General features: G+C 52.1%; 6 protein-coding genes across 6 annotated transcripts; 4 read left to right on the top strand and 2 right to left on the bottom strand.

The window, feature by feature from the left end:
* Positions 1-1,132: 1,132 nt before the first annotated feature.
* CC1G_05501 (hypothetical protein) lies at positions 1,133-2,856 on the top strand (the record flags this gene model as incomplete). The annotated part of the gene is made up of 2 exons (XM_001838896.2): positions 1,133-2,593; positions 2,658-2,856. Exons 1-2 carry the CDS (start codon positions 1,146-1,148, stop codon positions 2,854-2,856), a joined length of 1,647 nt encoding a protein of 548 aa, XP_001838948.1. The 5' UTR covers positions 1,133-1,145.
* Positions 2,857-4,044: 1,188 nt separating this feature from the next.
* Positions 4,045-5,711, top strand: CC1G_05502 (hypothetical protein; the record flags this gene model as incomplete). The annotated part of the gene is made up of 9 exons (XM_001838897.2): positions 4,045-4,361; positions 4,457-4,580; positions 4,648-4,740; positions 4,799-4,849; positions 4,908-5,048; positions 5,244-5,331; positions 5,419-5,506; positions 5,565-5,650; positions 5,686-5,711. The coding sequence occupies exons 1-9, from the start codon at positions 4,111-4,113 to the stop codon at positions 5,709-5,711; spliced, it is 948 nt and encodes a 315-aa protein (XP_001838949.2). The 5' UTR covers positions 4,045-4,110.
* Positions 5,712-6,050: 339 nt separating this feature from the next.
* Positions 6,051-7,636, bottom strand: CC1G_15725 (D-amino-acid oxidase; the record flags this gene model as incomplete). The annotated part of the gene is made up of 8 exons (XM_002910250.1): positions 6,051-6,144; positions 6,203-6,448; positions 6,503-6,537; positions 6,591-7,001; positions 7,060-7,202; positions 7,256-7,304; positions 7,360-7,478; positions 7,537-7,636. The coding sequence occupies 8 exons, from the start codon at positions 7,634-7,636 to the stop codon at positions 6,051-6,053; spliced, it is 1,197 nt and encodes a 398-aa protein (XP_002910296.1).
* A 274-nt stretch (positions 7,637-7,910) lies between these two features.
* On the bottom strand, positions 7,911-9,666 carry CC1G_15724 (transferase; the record flags this gene model as incomplete). Its single annotated transcript, XM_002910249.1, has 8 exons — positions 7,911-7,979; positions 8,033-8,180; positions 8,229-8,409; positions 8,456-8,839; positions 8,887-9,035; positions 9,084-9,451; positions 9,479-9,596; positions 9,647-9,666. 8 exons carry the CDS (start codon positions 9,664-9,666, stop codon positions 7,911-7,913), a joined length of 1,437 nt encoding a protein of 478 aa, XP_002910295.1.
* Positions 9,667-10,102: 436 nt separating this feature from the next.
* On the top strand, positions 10,103-11,517 carry CC1G_05504 (endopeptidase; the record flags this gene model as incomplete). Its single annotated transcript, XM_001838899.2, has 5 exons — positions 10,103-10,250; positions 10,304-10,423; positions 10,455-11,291; positions 11,343-11,410; positions 11,464-11,517. The coding sequence occupies 5 exons, from the start codon at positions 10,103-10,105 to the stop codon at positions 11,515-11,517; spliced, it is 1,227 nt and encodes a 408-aa protein (XP_001838951.2).
* Positions 11,518-11,830: 313 nt separating this feature from the next.
* CC1G_05505 (hypothetical protein) lies at positions 11,831-16,491 on the top strand (the record flags this gene model as incomplete). The annotated part of the gene is made up of 10 exons (XM_001838900.2): positions 11,831-12,294; positions 12,480-12,516; positions 12,706-14,001; positions 14,064-14,715; positions 14,770-14,859; positions 14,925-15,014; positions 15,078-15,123; positions 15,177-15,342; positions 15,559-15,633; positions 15,694-16,491. 10 exons carry the CDS (start codon positions 11,831-11,833, stop codon positions 16,420-16,422), a joined length of 3,645 nt encoding a protein of 1,214 aa, XP_001838952.2. The 3' UTR covers positions 16,423-16,491.
* Positions 16,492-16,995: the final 504 nt, after the last annotated feature.

The following is a 16,995-nucleotide window of genomic DNA, read 5'->3' as shown; positions in this document are numbered from 1 at the left end:
CCACCAACTAATCGTCTCTTTCACCCGCCAAAAATCGCAGAAACAGCCGTGTATTCCACCAGCGATGATGTAAAACGGAGTTCTCCGAGGTGCCATCAACGCCATCAAAGCGATTCTGCGCAACTGCTCGCGCAGAGAATTATGCAAACGGCTGTAAAGAATGTAATGCTCGCATTATGTTCACTGAGCAGTCTGAAACGGAAGGGAGTGTGCTGAAGTTGGACGTCCCGTGTATCGATTTGGGTTTTCATTTCATCAGAATACGCCGATAGGTGTCTTAATTAGCGCTCAAAGACCACGATTGCGAGGTGGTCCCGGGCCCGTGCAATTTACTTATCTGATTCCTCTTCAAGAGTCACTATGAAACCAGATCGATAAGAGCTAACGTTTGCCCTAAGATTCTCTTGGTAGTGTTTCCTAATCTGAGTCTCTGGGTATGTGCTGGTATGTGGTACCAGGTCATGACAACCAAGCTCGGCCCAGGGTGCCGATATCGCCGGGCGCTTAAAGCAGGGGGTCTTGGCAAGTCTCCCTTCCTCGCAGTTCAGTATAGCTATCGGACCAAGTCTGTCATTCAAATCCGGGGGCGCCGTCCTTGATAAGTCCTGCATACTAGATGATCTCGTTCTCCCGTACTCGCCCGTCAGTGAGTGCTCGTAAGGCAGTGTTTCATAAGCTGGCAGAAGTTGGCATGGCTCGAATCCCTGGGCTCCTGCGCAAGACTGCTTGGTAGGGTTCTGCTGTCAGGGATGCTGTGTTATGAACGGAGATTGTGGAGCTCATACTTCTCTTTCGTTTCGTTTTTGGGGTCTTGGACTGCTATGCATTGCTTGGCGCCGGAGTCCGAGGGCTCCTAGCTAACTATACAGAGATAAAATACGGAGCAACAGAGGCGTCTTCTAACACTAGTGTAGCTCATTTTGTTCGACACGTTGGCTACATCCTTGCCCCGCCAGGCTGTGAGTTTTTGACTCGATGTCGCGAAATCGGAAACCGAGCACGTTCGCGAATCGCTGGGCACGGCAACGGGGATGCCGCGTGTTATCGTGTTTTCCCACGACCCCACATAGGGACGTCTCTCGCCGGGGTGGCACAGACCAGTGGTTGTTTTCTTCCTCCTCGAACCGACGTCCTCATCGCCCTGTATGTCCTCGAAGCACAATGATTCCACCCACACAGAAGACGCTGCCATTGCTGTACCAGACAGCGGCGATACTGGGGAGGGTGGCAAGCTCAAGATGATCGTACAGCTCGTCAAAAAGTGTTTGGGCGTCAAGGATATTGCATCCATGCGTCTGTCACTGCCAGCGTCTCTGCTCGAGCCTATTCCAAATCTCGAATACTGGCATTACCTTGACCGTGCGGACTACTTTGCTGCCATAAACGACTCCAATGACCCATTCGAACGCATGCTGGCCGTCGTGCGCTTCACCTTTACCAAGGACCTCAGGTATGTGCACGGAAAGGTGTGCAAACCCTACAACTCGGTCCTTGGGGAGCATTTTAGGGCTCATTGGGATGTAGTCCCAATTTCCCGACCCGATGACGCTGCAAGTCCCCCGTCCTTGCAGCACCACCAATCTTCCGACAATCAGAGCCTCCGGAGCGAACAATCTGGGGCTGTCAGTATTGCTTCGTCCTCCACATCGGGTCTGTCCTCGTCGACGAGGCAGGCAGCGTCGACCCCTCCTTCGTCCTTCTCCACCAACTCGGTCGACCAAGCCCGCCTTCGTGTCGTGTTCGTAACCGAACAGGTGTCCCATCATCCCCCAGTCTCCGCCTATTATGCCTCATGTCCGGCTCGACACATTACCATGCAAGGCATCGACCAAATCAGTGCCAAGGTCACCGGAACCGCGACAGTTCGCGTAACTCCAGGCGAATACAGCGACGGAATCTTCATCCGACTCACTGGCGGGCCAGGCAAGGGCGAGTCGTACCACATTACCCACCCCATCGCCAATGTCAACGGCATCCTCAGGGGAAACTTCTACGTTACCATTTGTGACTCGACAATCATTACGTGCAAACGAGATGCCCATTCGTCCTACCGCACGATCATCGAGTACAAGGAGGAGTCCTGGCTTGGGAAAGCCCATTTCCTTGTCGAGGGCGTGATCCACGTCGTGTACGACTCGGACGACCCGAACCAGATTTCGCAATGGACCAAAGTGAAGCACGTTCCTCAGAACCGCGTGGCGGCCGTTTTGGACGGCTCGTGGAGGGGCAAGATTAGGTGGAAGCGCGTTGGCGGGCTTTCGTATCCGGGAGCAACATCCTCTGCGGCGTCTTCCCCCAACCCATCACACTCCAAACTCCCCAAACCCTCGCTGCCTGCAGCCAGTGCAAGCAGGGCGGAGATCCAACAGGGTGACGGGGATTGGCAGCATCTTATCGATCTGAATGCATTGGAGGTCCTACCCAAGGAAGTCCGACCCATCGAGAAACAGCTCCCCCATGAGAGTAGAAAGCTCTGGAAGAACGTCACCGATAAACTTATCAGCAAGGAGTTCTCAGACGCCACGAAGGAGAAGCACATTATCGAGCAGAGGCAGCGCGACGAAGCAGCAGAGAGGAAGAAGAAGGGCATCGAGTAAGTAGTCTATTTTACTGCTCTGACGCTATGCATGACAGTGGCTGACGACACCTCTTGTTAGATTTATCCCTCGTTACTTTGAGAAGGGCTTGGGCAATGGCTTCGCTGAACTCACTGAAGAGGGTTGGAAAGCTGTAGCCGAGGAGCTGGCCGAGGCTTCGCCTTACTGCATTGAAGGGATTGACCAGGACGCTCAATTGGCTCCACCAGCACCTCTCAGCGATTCCAAGTTGCCCACCCCAACTGCCGAACAGGCTTGACCTGCTTCCACCACTTCTCCAGCTCTCCATCTCTCCAGCTCTTCATCTCCTGTGCATTAACTCACCGACTTTCGTCAGCACTCGTCAATGTGGCCACCAGTACTCCTCGATTGAAGGGTCTACCGATTAATTGCTGGGATTCGCCTCTCTTTGGATCACCCTTTTCTTGCAGTTTTGGGCACGTATTACATACCTGCACATACGGCCACAATTCAATGTGGCTTTGCAAGCACCTTTCAAGTACAGTTGAAAGATAGTCTTGTTGTATTATCGTACTAGCTACTCGAGTTCACTTCCCTTTCACGATTTCGTTATGAAGCTTTCCATGATCCCCACGCCTCGCATCCATTCCGTTCCATCCCTCTCGTATACCCTCCCTGCCTCCCGCCAGTCCCTTCTATGTACACCTCCAGATGTGCTCCTCTAGATTCGACTCTCATACCCAGTTAATTGAATATCGCTTTTTAGATACGCCTTGATGTAAATACTCTTATGTTGGTGAATCACGACGTCATTATCATCTCTATCTACTTCTCAGATCTGTCCTTCCTCCCTCGATCTCGGCGAACCAAAATTCTCCGCATCAAACGATGGCGTATGTGCAATTATGCCATGGCGGGACCCTTGTACCGTCTGCCTCGGGCGTAACGCACAATGAAAGCCGAGCGCCTCGCTCTGAAGATCCAACTATGACTATGTAGAACTCGATGACGAAATGACGATATTCCATCCACACCACGACATATACCATCAGTAGCGTATACCGGCTTTTCTGTGTCCTACTCTAGTGGGAACAGGGAATCAAGTTCCGAACACATCGTTAGAACCACATCTCTCGCCTGACGGATTGTTCGCCGAACTCTGCCTTGTTGCATTCCACAACAGCGATCTCACCTCCTGCCAAACAAAAACCCGTTACGCCAGAGTAGACTCGCCTTGTCCAGTAAGACATGTGTTCCATTGGGCCGCTACTCCACATGGGCCACATACTCCCTATGGACTACATGCTCCCTCAGGCTTCATACTTTACCTTCTTTTGCTTCTTTAAACCCGTTTGCGGTAGGCAGCATGGGTTATTAGCTTGTGGACCCAGATCTGGGAACCTAGTCCTGTGAGTGGAGCCAACGCTGATAAAAAGTGCTCTCTGTGTACGGAGGACTAACCCATTGCCAAGTTTCCCCATCCACTGCAGCTTGAACTCTCTATTTTCGGCACCACCTCCCCCGCCAGAACGACTATCGCAGCAAACGGACCATGTCGAACCGCGCAGCAGGAGTCGACACCCGCTCATCGCTCTCCGCGTCCTCCTCCGAGTCCAAGAAATTCCGCGTCGAACATAAAGAATACACCTCGCCCCCATACGCTGAACGAGCGCTCGACGGTACGCCACCCCCTCCGCCAGGGCTGTCGGATCAGCTTGGGGAAGCGGAACATACCACTTCCAACACCGACCTCGTTGATCCTAAAGGCGCTAGTGGAAACCTAAGTCGATGGATGCGGTTCCGGTGAGCCCTTTTTGCCCCCTTGCTTCTAGTCGCGTTTGGCTCTACCCTCTTGGGAATAACTTTTGGCTGACGGAGCTCGCGTTTCTTTCCCCCAGAGCCGCGATGCGTGAACCAATGGCCGAATTCCTGGGTACAGCTTGCTTGATCATTTTTGGGAATGGCGTGAATTGCCAGGTCGTCTTGTCAGAGGATCCTGGAGTGGCCGCGTCGCCGAAGGGTGTAGGTCTTCACTGGTGTTGTTCCTGATGAAAGTGAAACAACAGCGCTGACTTGGACGCGCTTGAAGAATTATCTCTCCATCAATGTAGGATGGGGTGTCGGAGTGGCAATGGGCGTCTGGTTGTCGGGAGGGATATCGGGTGGTCATATCAATCCAGCGGTATGTAACGTTGGCCCTTGCTTGAAGAGATATATTGAAGGGCCCGGGCCTATCCCAGGTCACCCTGGCGCTGGCCACCTTCCGCGGCTTCCCCTGGAGAAAGGTTCCAGTGAGTGTCTATCATAACAATGTGACATGCGAAACGGACTCACAGCTATGAAATGCAGGGGTACATCCTTGCTCAGATACTGGGCGGCATCGCCGGAGCAGCAGTCATCTACGGAAACTACTTCCAAGCGATCAACATCATCGAGGGAGGAAGCCACATCCGCACCGAGCTCACCAGAGGGCTATTCGCGACATATCCCGTACGTCCTCTTGCCTCCTCCTCTTGCCTCCACCCTCACGCAGATCAACTGACAACTAACCACGGCCTCCCTTCTACTCCTCTATTCCGCCATACATTCCCAAAGGCCGAGTACATGTCCGGCGTCGGATGCTTCTTTTCAGAGTTTCTAGGGACCGTGGTGCTAATGGTCGTAATTTTGGCAATGAACGACAAGAAGAACTGTCCTCCACCAGCTGGGCTGGCCCCACTTCTCCTCTTCTTCTTGGTACTTGGAATCGGTACTTCGCTCGGCATGCAAACAGGTCCGTTGGTCGTGGTGTTCTTCAAGTTCTATCGTATGGACATGAGCCGTTTTGACTGATGCATGTGCATGTGCATTTCGCTTGAAGGTTATGCCATCAATCCTGCGAGGGACCTTGGTCCGCGTATCTTGACCGCGATGGCGGGATATGGTCGAGCTGTGTTTAACTTTAGGAGGTAAGATATTGCGTTTTTGTTAGTCTAGTCTCGTATCACGACTCACGAATGGTAACAGCCAGTACTGGTTCTGGTGCCCCTTCTTGGCGCCCATCCTCGGAGCTCAAGTCGCAGCTGTCATTTACGATGGGCTTCTTTACACGGGTACGGATAGCATCATGGCTAAATCGTATGTTCAGCAGAGGCTTCTCGCACCACGGTATAACATAACTGATCACGCACCTCAGGTATACACCCAACGTCCCCACTTCAACACGTACAGCAGCTTCTCCTCATCAGCGAAAGCAGATGCCGGCCGGACCAGGAGCAGAGGAAGTGTGAGCGACAGAGAGAACGGAAACGTGACCGACACCGCCGGATACCTGAATTACTAGGGATTGAAAAAGGGAAAAAAGAATAACTGAGAATCGGACTTTCTTGACTTCTTGAGGCAGTATACCACACGTATACCAACTGTACCACCATTGTATCATCAGGGCAAATTCAACCATGTAATCCATTTGAGTTCAACCCAGAATCCATACAGCGCACAGAACCGAACAGATCATGACTTCTCAAGTTGCGAAAGCGCCTCTTCAAGCAATTCAAGTACGACAACCGATGAGCCCCATGAAGCTTGGAAGCCAGCCCCGCCATGTCTGGAACATTTGTTAGTCTTCTTTGAATGGATCAAGAACCAGTAACTACTGTGCGCACCCATAATTATGGATAATAGGAACCCTTCCCCGTCCACCAATGTCTTCCGTCCACTCAGTCTCTATCCTCACCCCTCCTTCTCGAGCAGGCCGCAGCCCACATCCCTCCCCAACAACATGCGGCATAACATCTTCGAGTGTCGGCTTTCGTCCTCCTAACCGAGCTTCCGGCGGTGCCAACTCGGGACACAATTCCAAGCCTCGTCGTAGAATATCTTCAGTGGTTTCCGGCCTGGGCTTGGGGAACCTAGAATCACCAGCTCGTCAGACCTTGACCCGCCATTCGTGCGGAGCAGCTTACCAATCGTCTCGGGCCCTCGTCCCTCCTACGATAACCTGGACACACTTTCAGTAAATGAACTCGACAACGATAAACGGAAAGTATGAACATCACTGCTCCTCCTGGGAATAATATACGTCCAGGCACCCGTATCATCCCTATACGTCGTGCGCCCAAACCTCACCCACGGCGCCCTCACAAGCACAGTCTGGCCCCTCACAGGATACACACTCTTATCCTCCACACCACCCAGAAACCTCGCACCCAGCCCCGTACAATTGATCACAGCAACAGGCGGGTCGGCGCTATGCCCCACCGTCGTCCCGCCCGCGAAGATGCGCGCGCCAGCTTCTATCACTTGGTTGATGTGCTGCACGGAACCGCGAAGAATCTTGCCACCATTGGCAAGGAACCGGCTGAGGAGGTAGTTGAGGTATATAGGGGTGTCGATGGTTAGGGTTGTGAATGAGACTCCGAGTTTGGCACCGGGGATGAGAGAGTCTTGTTCGAGGTATTTGAACTGGAGGGTAGGGTTGGGCGATGAGCCTGGTGTGGACTACTAGGGACGTGAGACGTACGTTAGGCATTGACCGAAGAGGTTTGATCTCGCTAGCCTCATCAAAGAAATACTCCGTCTGGGGAACACGCAGGAAGCACTCCTCTGCTTCGCTTCCCGGCTCAGACTTCTTCCACATCGTATCGAAGGTCGCTTGTTCGAGCTCTGCCGACGAAGATCAGACGAATATCCAGTTCAAATGCACCCAAAGTGCTTACTGTACTGCAGCCCATTTTCTTCCCTTGCACTGTATACATGATGCGCGCCCTGGTCAAGGCGAGGTCAATGTGGGACGGGAGTTGCTTGGGGCTTAGGGACGAACCGCCCATTGACTCGTGTACGCGATTGACTTGGGATCACTTGGAAGGGTATCGGCCAAGATAAGCACTCTGTATCCGCCTTGCAGCTGGATCTTCAACGCAGTCGTCAACCCAATCACACCTGTCGATATATCCATTAGTCCCAAACACCGAGAGTAAACCTAAACCATGGTACGCACCAGCCCCTAAGACCAGGATAGGCTTCCCTGGAGTATCGGGCGTATGGGTTCCACTTCGACTTGTGGGCAAGTGAGGCGTCCAATGGCCTCCCTTCGTCATGGTCAGGGTCGTGAATAGTGAAGAACGCGTTATCTGGACTGTGTCTTATATACCCCCTACGATGAGCTGATTAACCGCGCGAAAGTACTTGATCGGGGATATGTTATGTCATCCGCAGGCGAAGGGAAGGGGGTGGTTAATTGGGGTCAATAGCAGAAATATCTCGCGAAGTTCCCGCCGATTCCGAGAGCATATGGAAGGCACACATCAAGGAAGCACAAGTGTCACGAGTCTTCACTATATTCGGACGAGGATGGCAACTTGTTATCATTGTTCATGTTGTAGAAATAGTGGGGTGTCCATTGGGAGATGCCTGCCGCGACTGTTCCTCTTCCTCAACGACCTGTAGACTTGTGTGAGCTTGTGGTGATGGACCATGGCGACAATGCTACTCACCTGGGCAAACCTATCACTGTCCCACTCAACCTCGACATAATCCAGATCTTCACGCGGCAACCACCATTCCAGGAACATGAAGAACATGCAGTCGACGATCAGAATTATCGTCCAGATGGGACCTGCGAAGCGACCTAGCCCCATCGTTCTGGAAATAGTTAGCATAGACGAGAATGCAAAGGAACGAGTAACACACCTTTGCATACGCTCCACAAGGTCCATCTGAGGCGACTTCATGACGGCGTCGTACACCCTTTCCGTTCGAACCGCCACTGAATCCCAGTCGTAAAAGGTTTTGATGCGTTCGTGGGCTTCAAACGGGTCGTGCTTGCCTGCTGAGACGATTTCCACGGCTTCCGCAATTGCACGAACCACATCTGAACACGCGGTAAGCCAAATAGACTGCGATAGACATAGACGCACCATCTTCATCGGGATCTGCGAAGCTGATCATATCCTCTGGTAGAATCTCGGGTACACCTCCGACTCGAGTGGAAACGACGTAGAGACCCGCACAAGCGGCCTCGAGAATCGCAATTCCAAATGACTCTGTCAATGAAGTGTTCATGAAAATGGACCCTCTGGAAAGGACACTTCGAACGTCGTTGTGCTTGACGGCTCCCAGCAGCTCGATGCGGTCTTGCAGCCTGTATTTCTCCCGCATTTGGAGAAGATCTATGAGCTTTGGGCCATCTCCACCCACGACAAAGTTGACGTTGGGGAAGAGAGCGCAGATGCGCGGGGCTGTTGCCACGAGGAGATCGATGCCCTTTCGGTACGCAAGGCGGGAGAGTACAACGATGGTAACTGGATAAAGTTTAGCTTCGATGGAGGCTTCATGGTGGATCACATACTGGTATTCGACGGAGGAGGCGGACAAGGGCGGAACTTCTCAGCGACCAGAGCGTTCGGGATGACATAGACGTTCCGTCTCATTGCGAGCTTGGTATGGTCATTTTTGTCCGCTTCGAAAAGTTGAGCCCGAAGGACCGTGTTTTCTCGTCTGGGGTCCTGTTCAGTCTATCTCCTTGGATATCATCGGAAGACTTACCCAGTGTGTGAGACGCAAATAACTGCATCCACGTTTCTCAAGTTGCCGACCAACAACTTGTTGGTGAGAATACTGGCCGCATCGTCAAAGCCAAACAGACTGTGGTCCGTGAAGACTGTTCGAATGCCCATCAAATGTGAATGCAGAATCCCTTCATGACCGATGGAGGACAGCGATGCGTGCGCATGGATAAGCTGAATGCGCTCCCTGAGCAGAATAGTCCGCAAATAGGGCAGAGAAGTGAAAAAGTTGGGCAACGTTGCAGACGATGCGATCGGAATGAACGGCAAGTAGTAGACCTTGAGCGACGGCAATAGCCATCGAATCCCTACGCGACCTTTGGGGTGAGCGTGCGTTATCACAATGACCTACTAAAAGTCAATTTGGGGTCACACGCCGTGAATATCAAAATAAGCGCTCGCCTTGTGGCCACGGCGTATGAGTTTCGCGCTCAGCATATAGATGTGGTTCTCCACTCCGCCAACGTTTGGGTGGAAGAAATCCGAAATCATCCTGTGAAGGCTGAGGAAGCGGCTCTACGGTGAGCACGGTGGACGACGTACGCAATAGCCAAGGGCTTCATCGCCAACAACTGTGCTCTTTCGCTGTTTGCTTGACTACCTTGGTCGCTTGATGATTCACAGACATGAGAGAAAGTCGCTGAAAGCCCTTCAGGAGACAGATTGCCGTCTTTGCTGCTGGGCGGGCTTGAGAATCGGGGCGTCGTCGTTGTCGTCGTCGTGATCAGTGACGGTGAGGAAAGGTCGGTCGAAGTTATAAGACAGCAGGAGTGTAAGGCTCAGTTTTCAAGTAGACGTTGGTCGCCGCGTCAATGTCCTGTCGCGTAATTTCGTCGTCGTCGTCGCCGTCGGGGTCGATGTGGAAGGTCGCGCTGGAGCTTGGCGCCGCCATGTCAGTGATGGCTTGGCAAATGATCATCACGTGCTACATTGGGACGCGTAACCGCGACGCTCAATTACGATGTCGAGACCAGTTTCCTTTTCTCCACAACCGCCAGAATGCCAGTCGCAACGAAAGCACCAATAGCACCAGGCGGAATAAAGTCGTACTACCAGGCCAAGATCGAAGCGGCCGAGATCCTCATCAACCAGAAAACCCAGAACTTGCGGCGGTTGGAGGCTCAACGAAATGCTTTGAACGCTCGAGGTATGCTTGGGACGGTGAGAAGCCCTGAAAGGTCGCTGACGGTTATCCGACAGTGCGTCTGCTTAGAGAAGAGTTGCAGCTGTTACATGAACCAGGCAGCTATGTTGGAGAAGTGGTGAAAGTTATGGGCAAGAAGAAGGTTCTGGTGAAGGTCCAGCCTGAAGGCAAATACAGTAAGTGTATCCATTTCCTATAGAGATATAGCGAATTCTAATGATGAACTAGTCGTTGACATCGACTCTGAAATCGACATCAATTCACTGAAACCAACACTGCGTGTTGCCCTCCGTTCCGACTCCTACACAATCCACCGAATCCTTCCCAACAAGGTCGACCCCCTTGTCTCGCTCATGATGGTCGAGAAGGTGCCAGACAGCACGTATGAAATGGTTGGCGGTCTCGACAAGCAGATCAAGGAGATAAAGGAGGTCATCGAACTGCCGGTGAAACATCCAGAACTGTTCGAAGCCCTCGGTATCGCCCAGCCCAAGGGTGTCCTGCTGTACGGGCCACCAGGAACCGGAAAGACCCTCCTCGCCCGTGCCGTCGCCCACCACACAGACTGCAAATTCATCCGAGTCAGTGGAAGTGAGTTGGTGCAGAAGTACATTGGTGAAGGTAGCAGGATGGTGCGAGAGCTGTTCGTGATGGCTCGAGAACATGCTCCAAGTATCATCTTCATGGACGAGATCGATTCCATTGGTAGCTCGCGTGGAGAGAGCGGTAGTGGAGGTGGTGACTCCGAGGTGCAGCGGACGATGTTGGAACTTCTGAACCAGCTGGACGGCTTCGAGTCGACCAAGAACATCAAAGTCATCATGGCCACGAATCGAATCGACATTTTGGACTCTGCTCTTCTACGACCTGGACGAATTGACCGCAAGATCGAGTTCCCTCCGCCAGGCCCCGAGGCCCGTGTTGCCATTCTTCGAATTCACTCTCGAAAGATGTCCCTGCAGCGTGGAATCAACCTGCGTGCTCTTGCTGAGAAGATGGGTCAATGCTCTGGTGCTGAGGTCAGGGGTATCTGTACGGAAGCGGGTAAGTGCTATCATATTGTCCCTCGCGGACAAAGGCTAACACAAGATTTAGGCATGTACGCCCTACGAGAAAGGAGACAACATGTAACGCAGGAGGATTTCGAGTTTGCAGTAGCAAAGGTACGTCGGTTTATCTTTATCCTCTTGTTATCCCACTCACCTATGATCATTAGGTTCTCAAGAAGAACCAAGACGGGAATACGTCTGTCAACAAACTGTTCTCTTAGATTCTCACTGTATTTTATCTGCATCCTATCCATCTCCTTTCGTGTTGAGGTTCAAAAGATGCGCTCGCCCGATGTGGGTTTTCCTTTGGCGTGTGGCCCAGCTTCATTTCTGGGCGGTAACTTGGACCCTGTGGCTCGAATTAAAGTTGGGCGCCCAAACTACTACTCACGTGAATCAATGACAGGTGTTCTTTTCCCAGCCGTCACCGCAGTCGTTCGTCAACCATCGATCTCTTCATCCAACCACTACCACAGAGGTTGAAGCCAGCTGATCTCAGCGATCCTTCACCCTCTGTTGCAAGTGGCGTCCCCGATGAGCTTGAAATTGACGAACCTACCGAAGAGCGCCACTGAGCGCGAGGTCAAGAAGGCGATAGCCCTCGTCGTTCACGATGAGGACTTCATCGCCTCACTCCCGTCTCATATTCGCAAGAACGGCCCGCTAATCAACTTCGCAGTCTCCCTCAATCCTCCTGATTCCGGGTCCTTCAACAATAACGGAACCGGCCAGGCGGTCTTTCCTCACAACGACATCGCCAGCAGTTTGCTTAGGCGTTCTCGTCGGGAGAAAGGACTCAAAATGAAACTGGACGAAGGCGAGCCATGGGAGAAGACGTGGAAGTTTTATATCGAAGGGTTTGACAGTAAAGTAAACCACTACCAGGCGGAGTCTTTGGCCAAGACTCCTTATATCGACCCCGATGTCGAGGCAGAGCGGTCAGATCTCGTTAGGCGCCTTTCCACCCGTCTTCGAGTCTCCGAAGTACAAATCGGGGGGTATACGATGGATCCCAAAACCAGGATACGCACTTTTATCACCAGTTGGAAGAAGCATTATGACCGCTATGCGGCATGGCTGAAATTCGATCATGATTCCAAGGCGATTCATCTTCAGGTTACGTCCCCTTTATATGATACTTGTATCGTTGTTTTCTGACATTTGGACCAGTTGGAATACGCAGATGGGAATACCATGATGCAGAAGATCCTTGTTCTCAAGTATGCTAACACCCGGAAGATCGGATTCGGCTTTGATCCCTTTGGTGGAGTCTGTAAGCCCGTTTCTGAACCGCCTTTTTGTTCTGTATTTCTGAATGCGTCTGCAAATGCCCAGATATCTCGTTCGACAATTTCACTCCACCAGTTCTGCAAGAGACCTATCTCCACCCATCGCTAACCGGAAAACAGCGGAGGCTAATCGACTACCTGGACCCGAGGCATGAAGCCATAGCCCCCTTTTGCCCCCATCTGCGGATCCTCTTGTTTCGCACGAATAGTCATGGTGACCAATTCGCGGACTTTCGCCGCCTTGTCAAAGAGGCGAAAATTGAATCCCTCGTTTTCGACCTTGAAGCATGCAAGCTCCATCCGATTATCGAAGAGATGCCGACAGTTCGCGGCCAACCAGCTCTTCTCAATTCCTGGGCTCAGTTGGCGCGGAAGCTCAAGGATATGCCCTTCTCTATTGGATTTCAGATCGAGGCGCTGGTGAGGGGCAACCAGCTCAGTTTTGAACAGGCGATCGAGATCATTCCCGATATTCAGGAGCTGAACAAGGTCCACGAGAAGGTTGGAAGTAGGTTCGTCATTCAGCTGGTCCGGAAGTTTAGCAAGACCATGCGAACAGACTTCACTAAGCAAGGGAAGCCCCCGGCGGATGTTTTCAAGGACCTCAAGAAGAAGTCTTTCAAGGCGCACCCGCCTCGACAGGACCAAGATTCCAAGTTGTTCGAGTGTCACCACGTCACCTGCACCCCCTCTCGCTTCATCCTCGTGGGGCCCAACCCGACTGGGTTCAACCGTATCATCAGGAAATACCGCGACTACACGGATCATTTCATTCGTGTCGATTTCCGAGACGAGGATGGCCAGTACTTCCGCTCTTCCTTCGAGGTTGACGCTTCGACGTTGGTGAAGACGAGAATCGGAGGCGTCTTGAAAGGAGGCATCACCATCGCAGGACGCCATTTCGAATTCCTGGCCTACTCGAGTTCATCCATGAAAGTGCACAGCACTTGGTTCCTCAACCCGTTCGAGTTCAAGGATCGAACGGGCCAGAGGATTCGAGTTACTGCACAACGTATTCGAGAGGATATCATCCCGGATATACCGGCTAATGTCCAACTGATGAGGACGCCCTCCAAGTATGCCGCGAGGATTGCGCTTGCGTTCACGACTAGCGAGTCTGTCGACGGTGCTCGCCTCAAGCGTGATGAATGGGTTGGACCTTTCCCGGATATTTACCCGGCAGTCAGTCACGTCAAAGTCAGGCGAGAAGAGGAACAGGAAGAAGAAGGGGAAGGGGAGAGTGACACTGACGAAGAGGAGAGCGCAGACGAATACGATCCCCAATTCAAGATGGTCAAGCTCCCTCCATTCACCGACGGTGTAGGGTCGATCTCCAAGGAGCTGAACGATAGGATCTGGAAAGAGTATTACGAGAAGAGAGGTCTCGAGGTGCACCCAAACTTCTATCCTTCTGCAGTGAGTATCTACTGGGCCGCCGAGATACCTTCCGCATCGTCCTCACATTGCTCGACATACAGTGGATGCTGCGGATGCTCGGTTACAAAGGAGTCGTCGCTGTTGATCCAGAGATGGAAGGCCCCATTCACCTCCGACTGCGCAAAAGCATGCACAAATTCGAAAGCCTGGAAGACGATCTGTCTCAACACTCTGAAGTCCGAATCGAAATTGCTGAAATCTACGACAAACCAGGTCTATGTTACCTCAACAGGTTCTATCTCCCTTTCTTCCCTCATCTGCATCGTTTGTTGATTACTCCTGTGCTCTTCAGACCTCTCGTCATGATGTTTGACCTCCACGACCGGCCACTCGAGGTGTTTGAGGAGCTACAACGCATGGCCGTGGCCGATGCGATGACAATCGATGCGAGCATCGATCAGTTCAGTCGCCTGATGCAGATGCATGGCCTTGGAAATCCTTTCAAGATTACCTATTTGCTTGAACACGTCGAGGCGCTTGGGCTCTCTCTGGAAGAACTCGACCAAGTCAGTCCTCTGTGGAAGGCACTGCGTGATGTTGCCTTCAAGACTGTGATGGCCGGTATCCGCTACGAGGCTCGGATTCCCGTACCCAAGTCCTGGGTTCTGGTAGGCGTCGCGGATGAAGGACCGGCCTACAAGGGACAGCCTGGCTACGAGAATGTATATTGTCTCCCAGAAAACTGCATCTTTGGTACGCCTGCTTGGATAGACGAGGGGCGCTCACGCTAACACCGAATTCATTCAGTCTGCATCCAGGAGGACCAAGATTCGGAACCAGAGTGGCTGGAGGGCGATTGCGTCGTAACTCGGAACCCTGTGGTTCGCCCAGGAGACAGTATGTGTTCAAGATTTGCGGACTTGACGGAACGGCTCATTAATTTCTTTTTCTTTTTTTTCCAGTCCAGAAGGTACGGGCAATAGGAAAGCCCCCTCGTGGAGTGAAGTGCCTCTTTAGAGACCTGAAGAATGTCGTTGTCTTTTCTTCCCAAGGTTCGTGGTTATGGACCACCTAGCTGCTTCCGCGTCCGGCTGACAATCGGTGCCCCTTCCTAGGCAGGAGATCCCTCCCTTCTTGTCTAGCTGGTGGAGACCTGGATGGGTATACGCCTCAATGTCCATTGTCGATTCCCAAGCGGACTAATACTGGATTAGGGACAAATACGCTGTCATCCAATACGAAGGGCTGCTGACCGAGACCTATCGTAGAGAAGCTGACCCAGATGAAGCGAAAGATTCCAAATTCAAGGACAAGGCGCGTAAGGTGAAGCCGGAAGACATCTGCGATTTCTTCGTTCAATATGTCAATCGTGACGTTCTGGTGCGCTTTCTATGGTTCCATGTCCAGACTGAATACGCTAAGAAGAGTGGAAATATAGGGATTGCTGTCGGTGAAGTTATTGCGCATGGCGGGTAAGTCGGTCGTGTCTGTTGTGGGGATGACGACATTGAGTTCGGTTTTCGCATAGATCACCATAGGGTAGGGAAAGAAATATACGGTCGTCGAGATGAATTCAACGGTAAATCTCAAATATAGGATCCATTCAATGAAAAGGGATACAACCAGCAAGGGGACGACGAGTGCTCCATCTTGGCGAAGCTGTGTTCTCAGGTCAGAGGCTGTTTCACTGGAACCATCTCCCGTTTTTCTAAACGACTTACACCCCCCTAGGCTGTCGACTACCCCAAGAAAGGGATTCCAATAGACCTAGATAACCCGGAAATCAAAAGGATCCTCCGTCCCAAGATCACCCACAAGCCAGATTGGGATCGAGACGGTTCATCCGACATGGTGGATACCATCTACTACAAATCCTCTCGAGTGCTGGGCCACCTCTACCGGTCTGAGCTGTTCAAAGACACGGACGACCCTGTCAATGACGCCGCAACTGATGGTCCAAGTCCTGTACCCTACTCCGACCGTCTCTCTCTAGCCATCAAGGAAGCTGTTGAGGCTATCTTCGGCCAGGGGTTCCTGCCAACTGTGCTCTCCCGCCTCAATGACCGCGTCAAGGAGGCGTTCACTCACTATGCCGAGGAACTCAAGTATATCCGGTACGCACATAGCTTGTCCCTCCGACCCGACGCTCGCTTGTTAGAGGCCGAGGTGATCTCTGGGACTGTCCTAGGACGTCGGGACCTCAAGAAACTGCGTAAAGAACGGATCAGCAGGATGAGGGACCACATTGGGTCTGCGGCGAGCACGGTTCGTTTGGAACTGATGGGTGGGCGTGAGGATAACAGAATGGAGACGCTGGAGCGGGCGTGGAATGCGTGGGGCTACAGCCAGGAGAAATTCAAGGAGGAGGGGGCGCATAGCTTTGGATTGGTTGCTTTGCGGGTTATCTTTGAATGCTTGCAGGCATTAAAGGGCCAGTATTCTCCGACGACTAAGAACTAATAGCAGCTAATAGCTAGGAAATGTAGGATTGGTAGTATTCTCAATGTTGACATTTGCTCAATGCCTCACGGCATCTTGACAAAACCAGTTGAATCTAAATCTAGCGCCCATGTAACTACTTCACTTGCGGATAAGATTTGGACAGAGACCAGATGGTTGCTTGAATTCAGCGCCGTCACTGTGGATCAAGGACATCGCACTGTGAGAAACGCGACCACGGACGTCCTTAGGATGTCCTTAATCGCGGGACATTTTACTTACCATTACTTACCTGCGGCCTTGTCCTTAGTTATGATAACTAAGGACAAGGGGCCGCGAGTAAGGACATCACTAAGGACACCAAGCCCTATATAAAATATCACATACTGATACATCACAAGAAGTACAAATAGTTTATATACAGGCTCTATACGATGATTGATTGAGTGGGTCGGTCGGTACCACGCCCGTGAGTTGCTGGTGGGTGGTAATAGGTTGGGCGTTTGCAGTAGATAAGATAACTCCCGTCGGCGTAGAAACTTATATTTGGCAATCCGAGGGCTATGTCTATGGTTGGTCGCAAGGAACTGGTCT

The sequence above is a fragment of the Coprinopsis cinerea genome, assembly GCF_000182895.1.
Source record: "Coprinopsis cinerea okayama7#130 chromosome 11 map unlocalized cont3.11, whole genome shotgun sequence".
Lineage (NCBI taxonomy): Eukaryota > Fungi > Basidiomycota > Agaricomycetes > Agaricales > Psathyrellaceae > Coprinopsis > Coprinopsis cinerea.
This window is presented reverse-complemented; position numbering and strand designations above follow the sequence as displayed.